Source organism: Lampetra fluviatilis, chromosome 61 (assembly GCF_964198595.1).
Source record: "Lampetra fluviatilis chromosome 61, kcLamFluv1.1, whole genome shotgun sequence".
Lineage (NCBI taxonomy): Eukaryota > Metazoa > Chordata > Hyperoartia > Petromyzontiformes > Petromyzontidae > Lampetra > Lampetra fluviatilis.
The window spans coordinates 466963-492174 of NC_136335.1; the positions used below are offsets into that span (position 1 = coordinate 466963).

The window sequence follows — 25212 nt, forward strand, 5'->3', positions numbered from 1 at the left end:
CGACTCTGAAGGTCGCCGTCACCTTGAGCACGGCGTCGGGGAAGCTGCGGCTGAAGAATCGCAGCACCTCCTTGACGTGCAGCGTGGAGCGCGTGCGGATCGTGATCATGTAGCCGTCGCCAAACCTACATCGTGGGGGAGGGGGCGTTGGAGACAAGGCACGCAACAACATCATCGCCATCATCGCAATCATTGCCGTCATCGTCATCCGCCGCCGTGCAGTGTCCTGGCTAAAAACCGGGAGGAGGGTTTGGTGGTCTGCCCACCTGTTCTTCAGGTGCTGGATACTGCCCAGACACTTGAAGTGACCGTTCACCATGATGGCCAGCCTGGTGCAGAGGGCCTCGCACTCCTCCATGCTGCGAGGAGGGGGGGTGGGTGGCAGGGGAGAGACGAGAGCGATCAAGCGAGTGAGTGCTTCAGCTGGGGATTTGAGCTCAGCGCTGTGCAGAGACAGTGAGTGGGCGAGTGAGCGAGCGGGCGGGCGAGCGAGTGAGTGAGCGAGCAAATGAGGGAGCGATTCCGCTGCGCGCAAGATGGAGACAGGGCAGGGGGGTGGGGTGAGCACCTGTGGGAGGTGAGCACCACGGAGCGGCCCGTCTTGATGATGTCCAGGATGAGGTTCCACAGGAAGCGCCGCGCCTTCGGGTCCATGCCCGTCGTCGGCTCATCCTGCCGCGAGACGGCACGGGAGATCGTCTCACGAGCATCTCAGCCGGGAGGGGGGGGGGGGTCGCTCCCCCCTCGTGTGCCTCGTGGTTTGCGTCCGCAAAGACGTCATCGTTTTCAGAAGCTGTCAGTGGACCTGATAGCACTATATACTGTTTTACTATTTTGTATTTTACCAGCTAAGGCACAGCTGAGCTATGTAGCTCTTTTTCAGAAGCGACCTGGTCACATGACACATGATAGCTCCACTAAAATGGCTTGTCATCCATAAGAGTTAGATCGCGTAAATATATAAACGTGTCGTTAAACCCGCCACCACCCGACACAGCCAACTAGTTTAACACGTAGTAAGCCTCCGTGTTAAACAGGCTTACCATCGTCGTGTGGAAATTTATAGCAGCCAAACACACTGAACGCATGAAGTTGATTCTACATGTGGGAGGGAATTGAACCCACGACATCCTGTGCACTCGGGCCAGGTGGTGAACATCTCGCCGCTGCGGCGCTTGCTTTATTAATTTATTTCCTTTTAAAATCGGATTCGGCCGAGGTGGCCCACTGAGCCAATACAGCTGAGATCCTGGGTGCGAGCCAGGTTAATGCTGTCAATGCTGTTGAGGGCGGCAGTCATGATGATGATGGTGGTGGTAGTGGTGGTAGTCGTGGTAACATTGGCTGTGGCGGTGACGGTGACGGTGGTGACGGTGGCGGCAGTGCTGTGGCACCAGGAAGATGAGTGGCGGGTATCCGATGAGCGCGATGGCGGTAGACAGCTTGCGCTTGTTGCCGCCGCTGTAGGTGCCGGCGGGTTTGTCTGCGTAGCTCGTCAAGCCCAGCTTCTGCAGGGCCCAGTTCACTACCTGCACTCGCACACACAAAGACAAACACCCGCCGTGTAGCCTTCACGGACTGTAGGGGCAAGTGCTGTTAGCGAGTAGCACCTATGAAGGCCGGCACGGCACACGAGGGGGTGGGTGGCCAGCACCCCGCCCGGCCGCCTTTGTTTCCCTTGTGGCGATATTTACACACCGCACCAGGTAGTCATTTGAGGCCGAGCCGATCTAGGGGAGGCCCATGACCGGTTCGAATATTTGCCACTGTTGTTGGCCGTGAGCGGGAATCGAACGCTGGTCACTGGGTTTGTAACGTGGCGCGCTAACTGCTACACTACCTGCACACACACACAAAGACAAGATCACCCGCACAGCCTTAACACTGTTGGGGCAAGTGCTGTTAGCGAGTAGCACCTGTGAAGGCTGGCACGGCACATCGTCCCACCCACACAGTAAGTTTTTGCAACAAACTCTCCGCGCGACTTCTGTTGATGGAATCTGATCATAGCGTACCCTCCAATAGCGCCTCCCACATCACACCCAAGATAGCCGGGGTCTCTATACATTTGTTGACACAATACAAACGGGGATTTGATTTCCGATAGTTTATTGGGTTAGGCCACTACCTAACGATCTGGCTAAAATTCGTGTCATCAAAGCCCTCCACCAGCCAGCACAGCCTAGCAAATAGAATGTCCACGTGGTGCTCTCGCGGTTGTGTTTGTATGTAGCACCTCCATGGCACCATACGTAGGTAACTGTGCTAATCAGAGGTGTGGCACATTTTTATATTTTATATTTGTTTCAGGCTCTTGTCCTGATGATGGTCGACACAGTTCAAACATGCGTCGTATCTCGGTGACTTTGACGACTATGACGACGGTAATGACGACGATGACGGTGGTGACGTTGACGACAATGATGACGCTGACGATGGCGATGATAACGACGTTGACAATAACGACGACGATGCCGCAGTCTCACCCTCTTCTCGTCCCTCCAGGGGATGCCGCGCAGGCGCGTGTACAGCTCCAGGTGCTCTCGCGCCGTCAGCTCGTCGAAGAGCGCGTCGAACTGTGGGCAGTAGCCAATGGTCTGCTGCACCTTGTGCTGGTCGCGCAGCACGCTGGGAACATAGGGCACAGCAGCAGCAATGTTAACCAGCAGTATCGTCATTATCAGCAACAGCAGCAGCAGCAGAACATAGGGCACAGCAGCAGCATCAGCAGCAGCAATGTTAACCAGCAGTATCGTCATTATCAGCAACAGCAGCAGCAGCAGAACATAGGGCACAGCAGCAGCATCAGCAGCAGCAATGTTAACCAGCAGTATCGTCATTATCAGCAACAGCAGCAAGATCTTTATGATCAGCAGATGCACATCGTTGCAAACAGAGCAGTAGCAGCATTACCAGCAGTGTGGTGGAGGTGGTGAGGAGTAGGAGCCTACCTAGGGCCATTGAAGAAGGACTCCTAACCAACTTCCTGCTGTGATGGAGTTGATGGCTCACGGAGAGATCTGATCGTGGGGCGTGGGGCGGTGAGGTGGAGGCGGTGATGAGGAGGGGCCAACCTATGGCCGTTGAGGAAGGCCTCCTCTAACGCCAGCTGTGATGGGGTTGGTAGCTCGCGGAGAGATCTGATCGTGTGGCGTGGCGATGCGGTGGAGGAGGGTCTCCACCTGTGGCCGTTGAGGAAGGCTTCCCCCCCCGTGACGCTGGCGTCTCCCGTCAGCATCTTGAACGTGGTCGTTTTGCCGGCGCCGTTCACTCCCAGGAGGCCGAAGCACTCGCCGGGCCGCACGCCCACGCACAGCCGGTCCACGGCCAGGATGCGGCCCATCTTGCGCGAGTGGTACACCTGGACGGGAGTCCACGGCATTCGTAACAACGATGATAACAACAACAGCAATCTCAGCATTTTCCATTTTACAAAAAGTCGCCGCATGAACAACGAGCATCTCGATAGCGCCTCCTTACATCACCCGAGGACGCCCCTCCCCTTGGAAGGGGTCGCTGCCTTAATGGCAGGGGTACGTACGTATGTGTGTATGTTGAACTTATTTCGCACCGTACTAGGCCAACCGTGCTAATCAGAGGTGCAGGGTTTAGTCTGTGGACAGTGTTAGTCTACGAGCTGTTAGTCTATGGGCAGTACGTGTGTGTGTATATGTATGTAGAACTTCTTTCGCACCGTACGTAGCCAACCGTGCTAAAATCCGAGGTGCGGAGGAAAGACAAAAAACGAATAAACAACAACAAGCAGTTCTAGAGAAATACGTTTTCACAAACCAACCACCGGTCACACCACCGCTCGCTAGGGGCAAGACGCCATGACAGACGAAGCCGACGCTCTGTGGTCTGCCAGTCAGAGGGGGGGGGGGGGCAGGGCGGGGGGGGGGGCACACGAGGTGAGAGGCCGGAGGTTGCGCACGGAGAGGAGGGGGCGCGTTGAGGAGGAGCTACCTTGGTGAGGTTGTCCACCTTGAGGACGTCGCAGTCGGCGTCGCCCCTCAGCACGCGCCTCCTCTCCGCGGAGACGTCCACGTCCTCCCGCTCCACGGGCTGGCTGCTCACGGGCACGCGCCTGCAAGACAACGGTCCCCCCCAATTCGCCTTTGACAGGCCGTTGGTGCGAGTGCCGTCAGCGAGGAGTTGCGGCGCCTGTGAAAGCCGACGTGCCGCACGAGGGGGCGGGGGGCCGTCTCCCCAGTGGCGATGTTTACACGTCGTACCGGGTACTAATTTGAGGCCGAGCCGACCTAGGGGAGGTCCAGGACCGGTTCAAATAATCTAAAGGCCCACTGAGCAATGTAGCTTTTTTTCAGAAGCGACATGGCCACAAATGATCGCTCAACGAAGCGGCTTTTCGCCACGTCGAAATTTGGAATGTTTCTAAATTCTGTCCGGCCGAACAGTGGCTGGGCATGTGGTGGCTGGGCATGCGGGCTTCACGACCCAGGTTACCTGGGGTAACGTGCAGCCCCGTTGCCCGGGTAACGTGCGTGACGGACCCCTCACCTGGGCTTGCGCAGGAAGTTGTACTGGCACATGACGGTGATGAAGAAGCCCACGACCCCCTCCACCGCCATGGCGACGAGGCTGCGGGTGATGATGTCCCACTTGAAGGGGGACTTGGCCTTGTCGGCCTGACCTGAGAGCACACACACACACACAGGGGTCACGCACACAAACACACACACAGGGCTCACGCGCACACAGACACAGGGATCGCGCACACACACACACACACAGGGGTCGCGCACACACACACACAAGGGTCAGAAACATTGAGCCGGCACCAATGAAAATCTGGGTCCGAGCCCTGGGTCTGGCGTTCTCTCTCTCTCACAGGGGGTAGGGGGGGGGGTCATAATGGCCAGGTCAGAGACGCTGAGCCAACACCTCTGAGATTCTTGGGTTCAAGACTTGGGTCTGGGTGTATCGATCAGTGGTTCACAGTGGCCGTTGTCACCGTGCCAGCACCGGTGAAATCTCGGTTTGAGCGTTGGTGTGAGGGTTTCTCGTCTCCCACCCCCCGGCCATTGTTGAAGCCCCGTGTGGCGGCAGTGGTGGCGCACGCACCGATCTTGATGTAGTACTCGTTGATGTACTCGTTGTAGGCCAGGTCCATGAGTCCGTGGCCCAGGTTGTAGTTGGGGAAGATAAGGAAGATGGTCTTGAGGTATTCGTTCACGGCCTTCAGGTCCTGCTCACGACAAAAAGACAAATATTTCCCCCGTGTAGCCTGTAACAGACTGTTTGGGTCAAGGGCTGTAAAGCGAGCAGCACCTATGAAGGCTGGCACACGGCACACGAGGGGGTGGGTGGCCAACCCAATGCCCGGCCATCTTTGTCTCCCCAGCGGCGATGGTTACACACAGCACCAGGTACACATTTGAGGCTGAGTCGACCTAGGGGTTGGGCCAGGACCGGTTCAAATAATCGTCACTGGTGTTGGCCATGAACGGAAATCGAACTCGGGACGCCGGGTTCGTAGCGCAGCGTGCTCACCGCGACACACCCACTCCCCATCCTGCTCACGACAAAACAACAGCAGCAGCAACAGCACACTTGAGACCGTTCATCAGAACACAGGCGGTGGTGGTGGCTACGATGCCGAGCACGGCGTGGCCTGGAATGCTGCACCGTGGAGGCAGCAGCGAGGGTTGGTGGATCACCGCACAAATGTAGCCCTTCCCGTGGGTAGGCGTCGAGGACGAGCTGTACCCTTGTTCTGCCAGGAGAAGGCAGTACATCTCTCCCCTCTCATCTCACTCTATTCTCCGTCACGCCAATCTCCTGCCTCTCTCCCCTCTCATCTCACTCTTTTCCCCTCTACGACCTCTCATCTCATTCGACTCCGCTCCACGCACTCTCCTGCCTCTCCCCTCTCATCTCACTCTTTTCCCCTCTACGCCCTCTCATCTCACTCTACTCCACTCCACGCCAATCTACTGCCTCTCCCCTCTCGTCTTTCTCTACACCCCTCCACACACAATCATAGGCAGCATAGCAGAAGAGGACGACAATCTCAATGCTGGGCTTCAACAGGGGCAGGGAGTGGATGGCGCGGATGGCCAGGGTAGGCGAGCCTTGGACAGTAGGCGCAGCAGAGGTGAGGGAGAAACGGCGGGGGGCAGCGGCGCCCTCACCTTGTCGTGCTCGAAGAGCTGCAGCATGAAGGTGGCGACGGTGGCCGTGATGCCGATGAAGAGGTTGATGACGATGAGGAAGACGTAGGCCGTGCTGGGAACGTCGAACCAGAACGATGCCGGGTACATGATGGGGGTGATGGACCAGCTGTGTGCACGCACGCAAAGATCTCCCATGTAGCCTTGACAGACCGTCAGGGCAAGTGCCGTTAGACAGCATCAGAGCAGCACAGCAGACGAGAGAGTGGCGGCCAACACCACGCCAAGCTGCCTTTGTATCCCCAGTGCTGATGCTTAAAGGTCGCACCAGGTACGTATACACACACACGCACGCACGAAGACAAACATCGCCCCGTAGCCTTCAAAGCTGTTGGGGCAAGTGCTGTTAGTGAGCGCCTATGAAGGCCGGCATGGCGCGTGAGCGGGTGGTGTGGGCAGCACCACTCCTGGCTGCCTTTGTCTGTAGATGTTAACTACCTCGCCTGGTATACAGGAGGTCATGGGATCGATCCCGACACTGACGCCTGTATATTTGGATTTTGCATGTCTCTCTCACTGTGGTCACATGGTTTTTCTCTGGGTCCTCTGGTTTTCCACTCCACATTTAGAAACATGCGCTTAAAGCATTTGGCTGCTATAAATGTCCACGTGATGATGACGATGAGCCACTTCGTTGAGCTATCATTTGTCATTGCCAGGTCGCTTCTGAAAAGAGAGCTACATAGCTCAGTGGGGGGGCCTTGCCAGATCGCTTCTGAAAATTATCTATATAGCTCAGCAGGCCTTATTTGGTAAAATAAAAAAACTGCTTAAATCACTTTTTTAGTTTCTCCCCAGCGCTGTGATATGGGCGTGCGTCCTTCCGTGTCTCATGGTGCGTGCCGTGCCGCGTCTTGTGCCTGTGTGGAGACGGCCGGGGTGGGGGAAGTGGGGGGGGGTGGGGGAAGTGGGGGGAGTGGCGTAGTGCTTCCTCACCCGTAGAGCAGGAAGAGGGCGAGAACGGCTGGGAAGTTGGTGGGCGAGGTGTAGGCCGGCAGATCGAACACAAACAGGATGATGATGCAGAACGTGGCGGGCACCAGGTAGTTCAGCTGCAGCACAAGCGGCACACGGCCACACGCTCGGTCGATCGGCGATTCGGTAAGTTAGTCAGGCAAGACGTTTCTTGGTCAGTTGGTCGGTCACTCAATCAGCGAGTTGGTAAGTTAGTCAGGCAATAAGTTCATTGATCAGTCAGTCAGCCGGTCAGTCTATCAGCGAGTTGGTAAGTTAGTCAGGCAATAAGTTAATTGATCAGTCAGTCAGCCGGTCAGTCAATCAGCGAGTTGGTAAGTTAGTCAGGCAATAAGTTGATTGATCAGTCAGTCAGCCGGTCAGTCAATGAGCGAGTCGGTAATTTAGTCGGGCAGCAAGTTGGTCGGCTAATCAGTCGTCCCAGTCAGTCAATTAGCGAGTCGGCGAGTCACTCCGAGATGCGCACCGCATGCGAGACGCCACTGACCATGTCCCACACGTAGTTGGCAAGCCAGTAGATGACCGGGTCGCAGCCGCTGACGAACTGCAGGTGCTTGGCCTTCGTGGACTTCTCAGCTACCAGGAAGACCACGAAACTGGCCGGCACGAACGACATGGCCACGATGATGAAGATGGCGATCACCACGTCCGTGCCCTGCAGCCTGACTCAACAGCAGCAGCGACAACGACAACGGCCGCCGTTTGCCACAGCACGTGTGCTCCCCACTGCCACCCGGTACCCCGCTCGTTGTTGCGAGCGTCGCTCTCCTGCCCTCGTTGTTGTTGGAGGGTGGCTGCCTCCGACTGCCCAGTAATGTCAAAGTGTGCCACGTCTCACATTGCCTGGTAGCGCCCTTCACAAACCTCCTCCACGGAGGCCGTTCTTGAAACAGCTGGTACTAGTCATCTGCAAGTAAAACCAGCTTCACATCCTCCTGTACCGCATCAACCATCTCTTCTCCAGCCCAAGCCACGCCTGTATATTTATTTACTTAGTATTTTGGCAGGTAAGGCCCACGGTGCTATATCGCTCTTTCCAGAAGCGACCTGGCCACTAACGATAGCTCGATGAAGTGGCTTGTCATATTGAAATTTATAGCAGTAGCCAAATACTCTAAACGCGTGACGTTGATTCTAAAAAGGTGGAGAGAAAAACCGGAGGACTCAAAGAAAAATCCACACGACCACGGGGAGAGACACGCAAACTCCAAACATGCAGCAGGTGCGAGGGTCGACGAGATTGAGCCCACGGCCTCCTGCATACCAGGAGAGGGAGATGGCATCTCGCCATCGTGGCACCCCGACAACTCTTATCCCGCAGGGAGGGCCGGGTGACTCACAGGTAGTCAAGGGAGAGGCTCGCGCTGGTCTTGTTCATGGGGTGGTTGATGAGCGTTATTCCTGCAACGGGGAAACCGCACGAGCCACCCATCAGTGACCTCATTGCAGATCATCTGGCTACGTACAGTGGTGCGAAAGAAGTTGAACACACACACGTACACACGTACACACATCTCTACGAGAATCATCGTTATCGAAAGACGGACAGACGCGATGCATGTCACGACTTTCGACCCTAGGCTGGACGGGCGTTAAAACGGTCACCGTAAGCGGCAGGGTTTCCCTTGCTCTTGGGCAGGTTGGCGCGCAGGATGGCGTTGTTGATGACGTTCAAGTAGGTGGGCATGCTGTGGTAGCCCTTGTGGTTGTAGTAGACCTACACGGGGAGGGACACGAGGTCACAGGCGGAGGCCACAGCCAAAGAGAAACGTACGGTGATCGCAGTCGCGAACGGCCGTGGTGGCGAGATGTTAACTCCCTCGTCTGGTATGCAGGAGGTCATGGGTTTGATCCCGTGGTCGCATGGATTTTTCTCCGGGTCCTCCGGCTTTTCCTTCCACATTTAAAATCTACGTGCATTTAGATTGTTTGGTTGATACAAGTTTGCATATGATGACAAGCGACTTCGTTGAGCTATCATTTGTGATAGCCGGGTTGCTTGTGAAAAGATAGAGCTTCGTAGCTCAGTGGGGGGCTTTAACCAATAAAATAAAAAATAGATTATATAAAGTTTAAAGTTTGATGTTGCTGCAGCAGAAATGCGAACCTGTGCCGCCCGTCGCACGGCAATCTTGCGGATCGAGGCGGGGGCCTTGTTGACGAAGGAGTGTGGGATGGACTTGCGGATGTTTCCGAAGGTAATGGCACCATACCTGACGAGACACCAACAATCAGTGCAGCCATCGCAGCTGCCAATGATCGATTCCTGACCGTCTAGAAGACTCCACCAAAGACTGCCCTGTACGTCTCAGCATTGCATCAGAGACTGGTCTGTCTGTCACTGTCTAAACACCCCATCAGAAACCTGTCTCATAATCAACGTTTTTGGGTTAGATCGCGTTATTTATAAATGTGTCGTAACGCTCCACCACCCGACACGGCCAATCAGCAAAAAAGTGTCACGTTGACAAAAGACAAACTAGTTCACTGCTTTAGCCCACCGGTGTGTTGAAAAGTGAAACCACAACATTTACAATTTTTGAGTACGACGTTTCGCTGGTAATTGCATCCAGCATCATCGGGCAATTCGCCAGAATAGTGAATATGAATAATATTGGTCGCGAAAGCCTAAGTGTTAAATAGACCTGTCTGTCTGTCTGTCTAGACACTCCATCATAGACCTGTCTGTCTGTCTAGACACTCCATCATAGACCTGTCTGTCTGTCTAGACACTCCATCATAGACCTGTCTGTCTGACTGTCTATACACTCCATCATAGACCTGTCTGTCTGTCTGTCTAGACACTCCATCATAGACCTGTCTGTCTGACTGTCTAGACACTCCATCATAGTCTGTCTGTCTGTCTAGACACTCCATCATAGACCTGTCTGTCTGACTGTCTAGACACTCCATCATAGACCTGTCTGTCTGTCTGTCTAGACACTCCATCATAGACCTGTCTGTCTGACTGTCTAGACACTCCATCATAGACCTGTCTGTCTGTCTGTCTAGACACTCCATCATAGACCTGTCTGTCTGTCTATCTAGACACTCCATCATAAACCTGTCTGTCTGACTGTCTAGACACTCCATCATAGACCTGTCTGTCTGTCTAGACACTCCATCATAAACCTGTCTGTCTGACTGTCTAGACACTCCATCATAGACCTGTCTGTCTGACTGTCTAGACACTCCATCATAGACCTGTCTGTCTGTCAATGCCCAGAGACCCCCTCAGAGACGGCGAGCAGCACCTGTGCAAGCGGTACTGGTTGGAGGTGAACAGCAGGTACTCGGACACGTTGCGCCCGCTCATGTCCTGCAGGATGTCTCCCGTCACCACGGTGGTGCTGGGCGGGTGTCCGCCCGCGCCGGCCGGGCAGTAGAAGCCAGTCCCGTGCGGGGCGCACACGCAGCGCACCGCCTCGTGCACCGCAGAGCCTGCGGCGGGGCGAACGACACGCGGCCACACCACCGCAAAGACGAAGATCCCCCGTGTGGCCTTAACAGACCGTTGGGGCAAGTGCCGTTCGCGAGCAGCACCTATTAAGGCCGGCACGGCGCACGAGGGGGTGGGTGGACAAGCACCACGCCCGACGGCCTTCGTCTCCCCAGTGGCGATGTTTACACACCGCACCAGGCACTCATTTGAGGCTAAGTCGATCTAGGGGAGGCCCAGGACCGGTTCAAATAAATGTCAGCGGTGTTGTCCGTAAGCGGGAATCGGGTCGCCGGGTTCGTAGCGCAGTGCGTCAACCACTGCTACACGACCGCTCCCCACCGCCACGCACGCACGCACACACGCACACATGGGGAGGCGATGAAGGCAGTGCTGTGTCAACAGGGAGTCGGCCGTTGGTTTCCTGGTTGATGTCACACAAACGGACTCGCGCCTCGCTCACAACGGCCGTGTCCGAAACACCAAGCCCAGAACTGGGCTCCCCAAGTTCCTGGGTCCAAGCCCTCGACACGGGCGTGTGTGTCTCTCTCTCGTGGGGCTCATCATAATGACCGCCCTACTAGTCGCGTGCCACCTTACAATCTTCTACCAGCGACCTTGAAAACCTCCCGTGAGCGATTAACACCCCTGGCCGCAACCGTCCCCATCGCTCTCACCGGACGAGGAGGTGCCGGTAGTGCCGGTAGGTCCAACGCCGCTCGTTCCGCCCCCCCGATCGGTCACCGCCGCGGTTGCCGCGGGAGCCGCGACCGTGGCGGTCCCGCCAAATGGCGCCGGCGGCGACGGAGGAAGCGAAGGACCGGCGCTGGGCTCGGCCACCGGCAGCGGCACGAAGTTGGAGAGCGGCACGCCCTGCGTGAACGAGTCGAGGCACATGGACTCGAAGCGGCGCGCCGCCAACGAGCGCGCCGCCTCACTCAGGTTCGCCGTCTGAACCGCCGCCGCCTCCACCGCCTCCGCACTGCTGCCGTTGGCGCCGGACGCCGCCGTCGCCGCCGGCGCCGCGGGTCCGGCGGGGCTTTTGAGGACGCACGTGGCGCCCAGCCCCGAGGGCAGGCGGAAGGTGGACACCAGCTGCTGGGGGCGGGCATCGGGGGAGTGGGCCAGGCTGGGCAGCGGTGGCGTGAGAGGAAAACAAGATTTTAGTTGAAGAGGGAGCTGCGTAAAGGGCCGCATGGTGGGCTCGGAGGGTCAGATTACCGAGCCTGGGTTACAATCCGGGCTTTAACTGCCCAACCACCACGATGATCAAAGCCGCGTTTCTCAAGTGTGGTGGTCTCAAGGAACAGAGACCCCACGGGCTCGCATGCATGTTCCACAGACTCACATATGAGAGCCACAGCCTCACATAGGAACCCCCATAGTATCACACAGCAGACGCCATGGACTCACGTAGACCGAGCTGTGGTTAGACCCGGTTCTCAAGCGCAGTGGGAGTTGATTAACTCAGCCTGGTTAGCAACGGCTACACACAAAAAAAACTATAGACACCTCAAATGAAATTATTTTCCGCGCTTAATTTTGACGAATTCCATCTCTGACGATGGATGCACTCGGCCCCGTGATGAAAGATTCTGTAACGCACGGTATCTGGTAGCAGTGGTGCACAAGCACGGTCAGTAACCACACCTCAACACGTGTGACGATAACAGCACCGTGTACATAGAGGACCGCAAAGCTTGGGCAGTTGTTGCTGATGCTGCCTCTGTACTCATCTAGTGGTTCCTCCCCCTCGCGCCTCCGAGTAGTTCCCTCCCTCTCTCTCCCGGAGTCGTCCCTTCTCTCTCTCTCTCCCAGAGTCGTCCCCTCTCTCTCGGAGAGAGAAAGAGAGAGGGGACGACTCCAAGTCGCTCTCTCTCACGAAAGAGATCCACGCATTGAGAAAACTGAGCTCTGGGGTCGGAAGTCTTCCTCACATTGGGAATCACAATGGCCGTGTCGGCAGGGTCACCGGCCCAGCCCCACTGAGACCACCCCCCGCCCACCCCTCCCCCCTCACGCCCACCCCTCCCCCCTCACGCCCACCCCTCCCCCCTCACGCCCACCCCTCCCCCCTCACGCCCACCCCTCCCCCCTCACGCCCACCCCTCCCCCCTCACGCCCACCCCTCCCCCCTCACGCCCACCCCCCCCCTCACGCCCACCCCTCCCCTCACGCCCACCCCTCCCCTCACGCCCACCCCTCCCCCCTCACGCCCACCCCTCCCCCCTCACGCCCACCCCTCCCCTCACGCCCACCCCTCCCCTCACGCCCACCCCTCCCCTCACGCCCACCCCTCCCCTCACGCCCACCCCTCCCGCCCACCCCTCCCCCCTCACGCCCACCCCTCCCCCCTCACGCCCACCCCTCCCCCCTCACGCCCACCCCTCCCCCCTCACGCCCACCCCTCCCCCCTCACGCCCACCCCTCCCCCCTCACGCCCACCCCTCCCCCCTCACGCCCACCCCTCCCCCCTCACGCCCACCCCTCCCCCCTCACGCCCACCCCTCCCCCCTCACGCCCACCCCTCCCCCCTCACGCCCACCCCTCCCCCCTCACGCCCACCCCTCCCCCCTCACGCCCACCCCTCCCCCCTCACGCCCACCCCTCCCCCCTCACGCCCACCCCCCCCCTCACGCCCACCCCCCCCCTCACGCCCACCCCTCCCCCCTCACGCCCACCCCTCCCCTCACGCCCACCCCTCCCCTCACGCCCACCCCTCCCCCCTCACGCCCACCCCTCCCCCCTCACGCCCACCCCTCCCCCCTCACGCCCACCCCTCCCCCCTCACGCCCACCCCTCCCCCCTCACGCCCACCCCTCCCCCCTCACGCCCACCCCTCCCCCCTCACGCCCACCCCCCCCCTCACGCCCACCCCCCCCCTCACGCCCACCCCCCCCCTCACGCCCACCCCTCCCCCCTCACGCCCACCCCTCCCCTCACGCCCACCCCTCCCCTCACGCCCACCCCTCCCCTCACGCCCACCCCTCCCCTCACGCCCACCCCTCCCCTCACGCCCACCCCTCCCCCTCACGCCCACCCCTCCCCCCTCACGCCCACCCCCCCCCCTCACGCCCACCCCCCCCCCCTCACGCCCACCCCTCCCCCCTCACGCCCACCCCTCCCCCCTCACGCCCACCCCTCCCCCCTCACGCCCACCCCTCCCCCCTCACGCCCACCCCTCCCCCCTCACGCCCACCCCTCCCCCCTCACGCCCACCCCTCCCCCCTCACGCCCACCCCTCCCCCCTCACGCCCACCCCTCCCCCCTCACGCCCACCCCTCCCCCCTCACGCCCACCCCTCCCCCCTCACGCCCACCCCTCCCCCCTCACGCCCACCCCTCCCCCCTCACGCCCACCCCTCCCCCCTCACGCCCACCCCTCCCCCCTCACGCCCACCCCTCCCCCCTCACGCCCACCCCTCCCCCCTCACGCCCACCCCTCCCCCCTCACGCCCACCCCTCCCCCCTCACGCCCACCCCTCCCCCCTCACGCCCACCCCTCCCCCCTCACGCCCACCCCTCCCCCCTCACGCCCACCCCTCCCCCCTCACGCCCACCCCTCCCCCCTCACGCCCACCCCTCCCCCCTCACGCCCACCCCTCCCCCCACGCCCACCCCTCCCCCCTCACGCCCACCCCTCCCCCCTCACGCCCACCCCTCCCCCCTCACGCCCACCCCTCCCCCCTCACGCCCACCCCTCCCCCCTCACGCCCACCCCTCCCCCCTCACGCCCACCCCTCCCCCCTCACGCCCACCCCTCCCCCCTCACGCCCACCCCTCCCCCCTCACGCCCACCCCTCCCCCCTCACGCCCACCCCTCCCCCCTCACGCCCACCCCTCCCCCCTCACGCCCACCCCTCCCCCCTCACGCCCACCCCTCCCCCCTCACGCCCACCCCTCCCCCCTCACGCCCACCCCTCCCCCCTCACGCCCACCCCTCCCCCCTCACGCCCACCCCTCCCCCCTCACGCCCACCCCTCCCCCCTCACGCCCACCCCTCCCCCCTCACGCCCACCCCTCCCCCCTCACGCCCACCCCTCCCCCCTCACGCCCACCCCTCCCCCCTCACCGGTACTCCTTGCGCTCCTCGTTGGCGAAGGGCACAAAGTTGCCCCGTGGCTGCGTGTAGTTGTGGTACTGCGACGGCGTCAGCACCAGCGGGGGAAGGTCACCTGGGGTCACACGGGTGGAGACGGCGCATGGGTGAGTTCAAGATTAACCTAGAAACTATTATAGGCCCCTAACTGAGCTGTGTAGCTCTTTTTCGGAAGCGACCTGGCCACAAATGATAGCTCAATGAAGTGGCTTATCATCATCATCATCGTGTAGAAATGTATAGCAGCCAATACTCTAAACGCGTGACATTGATTCTAAATGTGGAGGGAAAAATCAGAGGACCGAAAGAATAATCCACGAGCACGACAAAAGAGACGCGCAAACTCCAACTATACAGGCGTCAGGATCAAAATCAAACGCATGACCTCCTGTGTACCAGGTGAGGTAGTTAACATCTGGCCACCCATCTCCACGTGTAGCCTTGGCAGACTCTTGGGGCAAGTGCTGCTAGCGAGAAGCACCTATGAAGGCTGGCACGGCACACAAGGGGGTGGTCATTCCACCATGCCCGGCTGCCTTGTCTCCCCAGTGCCGATATTTACACATCACACCAGGTACTAAGGGGAGGCTAGCAGGGGGAGTTTGGGGCGAGCGGGGGGGGGAGGTTGGGGCGAGCGGAGGTTGGGGGGGGTTGAGGCCACGCACTGATCTCGGGTACGGACAGCGCCACCGTCATGGCGACGCAGACGAAGAACGCGGGCAGCAGGATCTGGGAGAAGAGCCCCTTGGTGTTGCGCTTGGCGTGATGCAGCCGCTTGACCAGCAGGCCGTGGAACTGCCGCAGGCGCAGCCACGACTCGTCCAGCGAGTAGCTGCCCTGGCCGTCGAGCTCCGGGGACGGCGTGGCATGCGGCTCCGGCTCTGGGTCGACGGCGGCGGCGGCGCACGGACACGGTTAGCGCAATTACACAACACAATTAGGTGGCTGCACGTGAAATATTAGATGTACAAATGCAGAGTGCCCCCCCCCACCCCAATCCCTGTGGAGCTTTTAACAGACTGTTGACTTTGAGCTGACCTACGAGAGGTGCGGACGAGGCTCCGGGACAACGGTGCGCTGTGTGCGACTGCTGCTCGACTCCCCATAACGAAGAGAAAACAAAGCTCTCACTTTCAGCTTTAGCAGACTGTTGGAACAAGCGCTGGTAGCGAGTAGCCCTTAATAAGGCCGGCACAGCTCAAGAGGAGGTGGGTGGTCATCACCACGCCCGGCCACCTTTGTCTCCCGAGCGGTGATGTTTACATACTGCACCAGGTACTCATTTGATGCCGAATCGACCTAGGGGAGGAGGCCCGGGAACCAGGAATCAAACTCGGGTCGTCATAGCGGCAGCACGCCCCAACCGCTACACTACCACTCCCCCATAGATTAGATGTACATATACTAAACTAAACTTTACCAGGTAAGGCACCACTCAGCTATGTAGCTCTTTTTCAAAAGAGACCTACACAAATTATAGCTGAACGAAATGGGCTCATCATCACGTGGACATTTATAGCAGCAGCCAAATACTCTAAAACGCGTGACGTTGTGAGAGAGACATTCAAACTACAAATATACAGCAGGTGTCCGGGGTCGGGATCGAACTCACGACCTCCTGTATACCAGGCGAGGTAGTGAACATCTCGTCACTGTGGCACACCCACGTGCCGCCCCCCCTCCCCCCACAATAGCCGGGGCCCTCTCACCGCGCAGGCTGGCGGTGTCGGCGTCGTCTTGTTCGGCGCGGGCGAGCAGCGGGCCGTACTCGCCGGACACGGTGTACGCGCTAAACTCGTCCCCGCGCACCGAGCCCACCGACGACGACGACCCGGGCGACGTGCCGCTCGTCCCTCCCGCCGAGCCCACATCCTCTTCGTCGTCCTCCTCCTCCTCCTCGTCCTCCTCGTCGATCCCCGCCGCGGGACGAGCTCCGCGGGCGCCGCGGCCCGGCGAGCGTGCGGAGCGAGCGCCGGTCTTGCCGGCGGCGGTGGCGGCGGAGTCGTCGCCGCCGCTCCTCGCGTCCTCTTCTGAGACAGGGACGAGAGCGGTGCCTCGCACAAAACGCCGAGAGCGGTGCCTGGCACAAAACGCCGAGCGCCGCGGCCCCGCACGCGGCCGCCTCGCACCGAGGCTGGCGGTGATGGTGGTGGCGGTGATGGTGGTGGCGCTCGCTAACAGCGCCGTGACCCAACAGTCTGTCAAGGCTGTACGGGGATCTTCGTCTTTCGTGGTAGTGATGGTGACAGTGGGGCGGCACGGTGGCGAGATGTTAACTACCTCGTCTGGTACGCAGGAGGTCGCGGGTTCTATCCCGACCCTGACGCCAGCTGTATATTTGGAGTTTGTGTGTCACTTTCTCTCCCCGTGGTCACGTGGATTTTTATCCAGGTCCTCCGGTTTTACCTCCAGATTTAGAAATCAATATCATGTGTTTAGAGTATTTGGCGGCTATAAATGTCCACGTGATAAGGCACTTCATTGAGCTTTCATTTGTGGCCAGGTCGCTTCTGAAAAAGAGCTACACAGCTCAGTGGGCCTAACCTGGTAAAATAAATGTAGTTTATATAGTTTGAATAGTTTATGGTATTATCGGCCAATTAACGAGCACTCACATGTGGGAGGAAACCAGAGCACCCGGAGAAAACCTACACATGCGAGGGGGAAACACTCTATCCCCGTACAGACGTAACAGGTGGTGTCCACGTTGTTGCTGTACCGCCTTCTCCTGGCAGGACCAGGGTACAACTTCCTCGTCTGCAGCAATGGTGGTGATGGTGGCGATGGCAGTGGACAGCAGTGGCAACGGTAGTGGTGGTGTGTGTGTGTGGTCGGAGACCTCACCATCCATCGCCTCCTGGGATAAGTCCTCTTCCGACACCTTCAGGAACACCTCCTCCAGCGTGGTGTCGCTCAGACCAAAGCTGCTCAGTTCCAAGTCAATCAAATTCTCCTCCAGGGCCTAATAAGGGACAAAGACGAAGATCCCCCCATATAGCTTTTTCAACAGACCGTTCTGGGGCAAGTGCTCTTAGCGCGAAGCAACCTATGAAGGCTGGCCACCACCACGCCCACAGGGATGACATTTACACGCCACACAAGGTGCCTATGTAAGGCCGAGTTGACCTAGGGGAGGCCCAGGAGCGGTTAAAACATGTCATCGTTATTGGTCATGAACGGGAATCGAACTCCAGTGGCTGAGTTTCGTAGTGCATCACGCGAACCACGGCGCCACCACTCCCCCAACAAGGGATCACACACAGACACGGCCAAACATTTGTGCATCAAGAGAGCAGAGATGATGAAGATGGCAGGGTGGTGGCGGCGGCGCAGTGGTACTGCTCATGCCTCAAATGACAGCTCAACGAAGTGGCTTACCACCATCATCATCATCGTCGTCGTGTGTACATTTATTGCAGCCATGACGTCGATTTTAAATGTGGAGAGAAAAAGCACGGAGAGAGAGAGACACACACAAACTCCAAATATACAGCAAGCGTCAGGATCAGGATCAAATCCACGACCTCCTGCATACCAGGCGAGGGAGTTAACATCTCGCCAAGGTAGTGAACATCTCCTGCTCACGTTAGTTTTTAACGGAGACCCTTTGTGCCGTTGCGTGCGCGCTGGCAGACATGATCGGGCGAGCGAGTGCTCCTGCTCCCAGCCGGCTACCGCTAGACCAACCAAAAGCCACTGCGAATGATGATGATGATGATCTCAGTTGGCCTTACCTGGTAAAATAAATGTAAAAACAAATTGTACTTTTTCATTTATTTCCCCGCGTGAACGATCGAAATCGTGGCGGCTGCGACAATCACAGCGGCGTCGCCGTCGCCGCTCGCCCACCTGGAAAAGCTTCTGGAAGCAGCCCTTGCGCACGGCATCGGCGGGCAGCACGTACGACAGCTCGGTGCTCGAGTCGGACAGCAGGGTCGCGGCGGGAACCACGCGGCAGATGAAGCGCGTCACCCGCGGCTCCCGGCATGGGCTCTCGCCCCCCCCGCCACCACCGCCGCCACCACCACCGGCACCCCCCGCCCCTGGGGAGCTTCCGCCGCCCTTCCCGCGCGACGACGACGACGTGGAGGAGGACGAAGAGGCCGACGAGGTGGCGGCGGTGACGTCGGCGGCGCAGCCTTGCGGCTCCGCTGCCGACAGATATCATCGTCGTCATCATCACCACCACCGCAATTGTCATCGCCATCGTCAATCGTCGTCATCCTTGTCATCATCATCAAAAATCACCCCCTCTCGCCCCCTCTCACCGCCGCTCTGCTGCTTGACGAGCGTGAGGTGGTACCCGTCGCCGAAGGTGCTCTTGAGGAAGAGCGGCGAGCCGAAGCACTTGAGCCGCCCGTGGGAGATGATGGCGATGCGGTCCCCCAGCAGATCCGCCTCGTCCATGTGGTGCGTGGACAGCAGGATCGTGCGGCCTTCACCCGAGACGACAAACCACCCCCCCCCCCACACCGCGAGGAACCTCCGATTAGCACGGCTGGCTACGTACACTGCCAAAAGAGGTTCAACGTACTTACGAAGTAAAAGTTCAATGGAACGGACACGCAGGGCCCAGTGCCATCAGGGCCCAGTGCCATCAGGGCCCAGTGCCATCAGGGCCCAGTGCCATCAGGGCCCAGTGCCATCAGGGCCCAGTGCCATCAGGGCCCAGTGCCATCAGGGCCCAGTGCCATCAGGGCCCAGTGCCATCAGGACACGCACCGTGTTCACTCCCTTCCCGTTCCGAGACGTCTTCAAGTTGCAGGGTGGGGGGGGGGGGGGTCTCGTTCACCCCCGAATCTCGGAGCCGATGGAATTTATTTATGTTGTTTACGTCATCGCAATGGAACCGGAAGAAAAATGGAGGATGTACGCGCACGTCATTGGAATGGGAAAGGGTTAGATCGTGCGAGATCCTGCCCTGCCACCCAACGTGCGCGGCTCCTAGCACTGCCGAACGTGAGCCCCGCAGCAAACAGGCCGAGCCACCCGTCCCACCCGCGTCAGGCCTCCCCCACCCCCTTCCTCACCGCCGCTGCGTCCGCCGCGGACATGGTTTGGGAGCGGGTTTCAGCCTACCAGCCTCCTCCTCATCCCCCGCCCCTCTCTGCGTGCCGGTCGCGGGCACCTCACCCTGCTTGTACTTGAGGATGAGGTCCCAGATGGCACGGCGTGCGTACGGGTCCACGCCGGCCGTGGGCTCGTCCAGGATGACGGCGCGTGAGCCGCCCACGAAGGCGATGGCGACCGACAGCTTGCGCTTCATCCCTCCCGACAGCGACAGTGCCTTGCTGTGCCGCTTGTTGCTCAGCTCCAGGTCCTCGATCATCCTAGGAGGTGGAGGAGTTGGGGGGGCGGGCAGAAAATCATCATCGTTGCAGTTTACACATTTGAATATTTGAACCGGTCCTGGGATTTCCCCAAGGTCGACTTGGCTATAAATCACCACACGGGGAATTGTGCGATGAACATCGGCACTGGGGAGACAAAAGGTGGCCGGGAGTGGTGTTGGCCACCCACCCCCTTGTGGTCCGTACCGGCCTTTATAGGTACTACTTGCAAACAGCACTTGTCCCAACAGCTTGTTAAAGGCTGTTACGGTGATGGGGGGGGGGGTGTCTGTCTTATCTAAACATATACCCACCACTGCGACGTTGTAGATGTGTAGGGAAACATCATCTGCTCCCATCATCATCATCACCGCTCCGTGTGTCTGTGCCGTCCCATCTCAATAAGAGGCGTCGTTTTCTCTGCGAGCGCGCATTCACATGTGCGCGTGCGTGCATGTGCATGCGCGCGTGCAGGCGCGCGTGCCTGCGGGCGTGTGTGCGGTTGCACGCGTGCAATTGCATGTGTGCACGTGCACGTGTCTGCGGGTACACGTGCGTGCGTGTGCGTGCGGAGCTAGGCCAGGAGGGAGGTGGGGGAGGGTGGGACACTCGCTTGTCGGTCTCGATGCGGATGTCGTGGGCCTGCATGCCCTTGAGGCGCGAGTAGAACCACAGGTGCTCCTCCACGGTGAGCTGGTCGAACAGCACGTTGTGCTGGGGGCACATGCCCAGGCTCTTGCGGATGGCGTCCATCTCCGAGCGGATGTCGTGGCCGTAGATCCGCGCCGAGCCCGATGTGGGCGGAAAGAGCCCCGTCAGGATGGACCTGGGACGGGTGCAGCAAAAGCAAACATTGTGTGTGCGTGTGTGCGTGCGTGCGGTGTCGCGGTTAGGATGCTGCACAACAAACCCGGCGACCCGAGTTCGGTTGCTGCTCACGGCCACCAGCACCAGTGACTATTATCCGAACTGGTCCTGGGCCTCCCCTAGGTAGACTCAACCCTAAAATGAGCACCTGGTGCGGTGTCTAGTAAAATATCGCCACCGAGGATACAAACGCGGCCTTGGCGTTGTGCTGGCCTCACCCATCCTCTCGTGTGCCGTACCGGACTTCAATAGGTGCTACTCGCTAACAGCGCTTGCCCCAATGGTCTGTTAAGGCTACACGGAGGGTGTCCGTCTTTGTGCGCGTGTCGTACATGGTGGTGGTCTTGCCGGCGCCGTTGTGGCCCAGGAAGGAGACGATCTGGTTCTCGTAGAGGTTGAGCGACAGGTTGTTGAGCGCCAGCTTCTTCCCCGTCTTGTAGACCTTGGTGAGGCGCTCGATGCACACCACGAGGGGCAGGTGCGTGGGCTCCTTCTCCATCCCACGCGCCTCGTCTACGGCACACACAGCCACGAGTCACGCGCGCAGCCGGGGGTCGCGCGCACGGCCGCGAGTCGCACGCTGCCGGGAGTCGCGCAGCCCGGCACGGGTCTCACCGCGGTGGCGGTTCTCCATGGCGCACGCCTGGTCGTCCTCGGTGATGCTGAGCCCCGCGGCTCCACCGGCGCCGCCGCCGCGTCCCCACGGCCAGCCGCTCCACTCCCAGGCGTCGGCGCGTCCGCTGCCCAGCCAGTAGGAGCGCTGCAGGGGGAAGTACCAGGGCCGGGGCAGCCCGTACGTGCCTAAAGGCAAAGACAAAGTTCCTCAGTGTAGCCTTGACGGACTGTAGGGGCAAGTGCCATTAGCGAATAGCACCTATGAAGGCCGGTACGGCACACGAAGGGGTGGGTGGCCGGCATCACGCCCGGCCACCTTTGTCTCCCTAGTGGCGATGTTTACGCACCGTGTACGGTACTCATTTAAGGCTGAGTCGACCTAGGAGATCTTCAGGACCTATTCGGAATATTGCCACCACTGTTGGTCGTGGTGAGAGAGAATCTAATTAGTCAGCGGGTTTGCAGCGCAGCAAGCGCTAACCAATACACTACCGCTCCCCACACACGGGTCACACACACACACAGGGGTCACAGCGCAGTGAGCACTAAATGATACACAACCACTCCCCACACACACAGGGGACACACACACACACACGGTGTCACAGCGCAGCGAGCGCTAACCAATACACTACCGCTCCCCACACACGGGTCACACACACACACAGGGGTCACAGCGCAGTGAGCACTAAATGATACACAACCACTCCCCACACACACAGGGGACACACACACACACACGGTGTCACAGCGCAGCGAGCGCTAACCAATACACTACCGCTCCCCACACACGGGTCACACACACACACAGGGGTCACAGCGCAGTGAGCACTAAATGATACACAACCACTCCCCACACACACAGGGGACACACACACACACACGGTGTCACAGCGCAGCGAGCGCTAACCGCTGCACCGCCGCTACCCATTCGTGCAAGCACGTACCTGGGTGCACGGCCTCGATGTACCAGGTGAGCACGCCGTACACCACGCTGTCCAGCAGCAGCATGAGCAGGGCGAGCGAGAGGTTGAAGTCGTCTCCCTCGACGGGCGACTGGCGGAAGGTGTGCCACTGGATGCCCACGCCGGCCACCTCGTACAGCGCAAAGTACTTCGCTCCCAGGCCAAACGCCGTGGTGGACATGAGCGACTGAGCAGGAGGGAGAGAAATTCACAGTTTGGATGTTGCATCATCGTCATCGTCTTCATCATTACATGGTGCATGCAAGTGGTGTGGCAGAAAGGAGAGAGTAGGCAAGAGGAGTCTGTCCATGTGCGAGTGCGTGTGTAGTCTGGAAGCGTGTGTGGGGTCTGGCCGTGTGTGTGCGAGGTCTGGCTGTGTGTGTGTGGTGTGGCCATGTGGGGTCTGTGTGTCTGTAGTCTGGCCGCAGGGGTCTGTGCGTGTGTGTGGTGTGGCCGTGCGTGTGGACCGCACCAGGAGCCACCGCCCCAGTGAGACTCACGGCGATGCACTTCTCGAAGGCCGTGATCTTGTCGTGCGCCACCTCCTCACGGATGGCGACGTACATGTACGGCACGTAGCTCAGGAAGTACATGATGCCCCCGCACGCCGCTGCCATGCGCGCCTTCGAGTAGAGCACACTCACCAGGAAGCTGAGTATACACACAAGACGAAGATCCCCCGTATAGCCTCAAGAGACTTTTGGGGCAGGTGCTGTCAGCGCGTAGCACCTGTGAAGGCTGGCAAGGCACTCATTTGAAACCGGTCCAGGGATTTTGCTTGTGTGGAACCAATATTGCCAGAAAGCCTGATTCTGTCGATGAAACACCGAATGTCGAAACCGGTCCAGAGCTTTTTCTTGTGTGGAACCGATAAAGTCAGCAAACCCGACTCTGCTGACGAGACCGTGTGTGCCAAAACCGGTCCAGAGATTTGCTTGAATTGGGAAGTGTAAAACCATTTCATTTTTACGTTGAGAGACAGATATGGAGGCAACAGACTGCCTGCTTAATTCACAAGTAAATACTCATTAATTGGCCGATAACACCTTCATGTACAGAAAACTGCAGAGCTTGGGCAATTGTTGGTGCCGGGTTCATCGTGCAACGGCTGCCTTCTCGCTCCTCGTCCATTCTCTCTCCGAGTCGTCCGTTCTCTTTCTACGAGTCGTCCGCTCTCTCTCTCTCTCTACGAGAGCACGGAACGACAACCGTGCAGCGGCTGCACAGTGTTTCAGCTTCACCGCCTGATGAAGCTGGTTGTTGTTGTTGTAACTACCAGCAAAACGTCACAGGACTCAAATAGCAAATGTTGAGTGTTCAACCTCCAACACACAAGCGGTGTGTTGAAGTAGTCACTAATTGGCACGTTTTGTTTACGTGACAAACCTAGCCGATGGGCTGTGTCGGGTGGTGACGGGTTAATGACACGTTCATATTTACGCGATCTAAGCCAAAAATCTTTATTATGAATTTATATCAATTCTATTTAGTTATTTATATTCTCAGCAACGTCGCCGATGACCGCGTTTGTCCGTCGATTAACACCGCTGCTGGCGCTGCTGGCGCTGCTGCTGCTGGTTACTGCCACTCACCAGAACATGACGGTGGCCAGGGCGTAGATGGTGAGGAAGAGCCAGATGATGAAGATGTCGCTGTGCATGAGCACCTGGCCGTACTTGAGGATGACGGTGAGCACTGCCACGGTGATGGAGAGCTGCAGGAAGCCCGTGATGAACCACGCCACCCAGTGCACCGCGTTACTCAGACCCATCATCTTCATCACCTGGAGATGGGAGAACCGGCACCGTGGCAATCGTCATCATCAAAACAATCGTCATCGTCGTCAGCATCACCGCGTTACTCAGCCCCACCATCTTAAATGACCTTGCTGCAGGGATCTGGCATCATCGTCACCACTACTGTGGCACTGCTGTTTGTGCGTTAGTTTGTTGTCCTTCCCCCGCACCTCCGATGAGCATGGTTGGCTACGGCGCGAAAGAAGTTCAACGTACGTACATCATAATCGTCGTCACCACGTTGCTCAGCCCCAGCATCGCCTGGCGACAGGGACCTGGAATCATCATCATCGCTCGTTGCCACCGATCACCACACGCCTACTCAGGGGATGATCGTCCACTTTGCCCACCGAGTAGCACAACGGCTGTGTGCCTCCACTCCCGTCCACTCCCCGGCGGCACGCCGGAGTCACCCGCAGCATTCCCGCCGGTGCTCGAACCCTCACCTCTTTCAGACGATGCTCCTTCTCGGCCACGATGTGCTGGATCATCATTGCCACGGAGTAGACCCAGGAGATGACCATGCACAGCGGCATCATGTGCTCGATGACGAACAGGAAGCTGTGGCGCAGTTGCGCGTGAGAGAGGGAGAGGGAGAGAGAGAGAGTGAGAGAAACGGCATCACTGCCGATGCCCAGCGGCTACAAACACAAACCGACACGGAGAACACTCAACCATGCTGGCAGCAGGAGCACTCACAACCCTCACAACTCTCACAACTCTCACAGTAGCCGGCTGGCAGCAGGAGCACTCACTCGTCACGCGTGTAGCAGGGGTAGGGGAAGAGCTGCACATAGTTGCCGGGCTCCACCACGTCGTGCCCGACGAACGTGTTGATGATCGCTCGCTCGATCATGTCTGCCAGCGCACAAGACGGCACAAAGGGTCTCCGTTAAAAAAACTAACGTGAGCAGGAGATGTTCACTACCTTGG

At 59.1% G+C, this 25212-nt stretch overlaps 1 protein-coding gene across 2 annotated transcripts in view; it reads right to left on the reverse strand.

Annotated features, from left to right (window-relative positions):
* Window positions 1-25212, reverse strand: part of ABCA2 (ATP binding cassette subfamily A member 2) — a 63515-nt gene that overhangs the window by 5732 nt on the left and 32571 nt on the right. The window contains exons 16-47 of one of the 2 annotated variants that reach the window (XM_078881310.1): window positions 25035-25137; window positions 24726-24840; window positions 24076-24266; window positions 22984-23134; window positions 22466-22670; window positions 21519-21704; window positions 21236-21416; window positions 20650-20862; window positions 19840-20036; window positions 18975-19142; window positions 18556-18857; window positions 17551-17668; window positions 16416-16733; window positions 15372-15587; window positions 14680-14782; window positions 11286-11737; window positions 10424-10610; window positions 9277-9382; window positions 8775-8886; window positions 8510-8570; window positions 7657-7831; window positions 7131-7246; window positions 6156-6303; window positions 5086-5209; window positions 4522-4654; window positions 3967-4087; window positions 3183-3361; window positions 2487-2628; window positions 1395-1529; window positions 569-672; window positions 267-359; window positions 23-125 (exon numbers count right to left, since the gene is read on the reverse strand). In XM_078881310.1, the coding sequence (XP_078737436.1) occupies window positions 23-125; window positions 267-359; window positions 569-672; window positions 1395-1529; window positions 2487-2628; window positions 3183-3361; window positions 3967-4087; window positions 4522-4654; window positions 5086-5209; window positions 6156-6303; window positions 7131-7246; window positions 7657-7831; window positions 8510-8570; window positions 8775-8886; window positions 9277-9382; window positions 10424-10610; window positions 11286-11737; window positions 14680-14782; window positions 15372-15587; window positions 16416-16733; window positions 17551-17668; window positions 18556-18857; window positions 18975-19142; window positions 19840-20036; window positions 20650-20862; window positions 21236-21416; window positions 21519-21704; window positions 22466-22670; window positions 22984-23134; window positions 24076-24266; window positions 24726-24840; window positions 25035-25137 (5258 nt within the window). Of the gene's footprint in view, window positions 1-22; window positions 126-266; window positions 360-568; window positions 673-1394; window positions 1530-2486; window positions 2629-3182; window positions 3362-3966; window positions 4088-4521; window positions 4655-5085; window positions 5210-6155; window positions 6304-7130; window positions 7247-7656; window positions 7832-8509; window positions 8571-8774; window positions 8887-9276; window positions 9383-10423; window positions 10611-11285; window positions 11738-14679; window positions 14783-15371; window positions 15588-16415; window positions 16737-17550; window positions 17669-18555; window positions 18858-18974; window positions 19143-19839; window positions 20037-20649; window positions 20863-21235; window positions 21417-21518; window positions 21705-22465; window positions 22671-22983; window positions 23135-24075; window positions 24267-24725; window positions 24841-25034; window positions 25138-25212 lie in introns of both variants that reach the window. The other variant, XM_078881309.1, reaches the window with a different exon arrangement.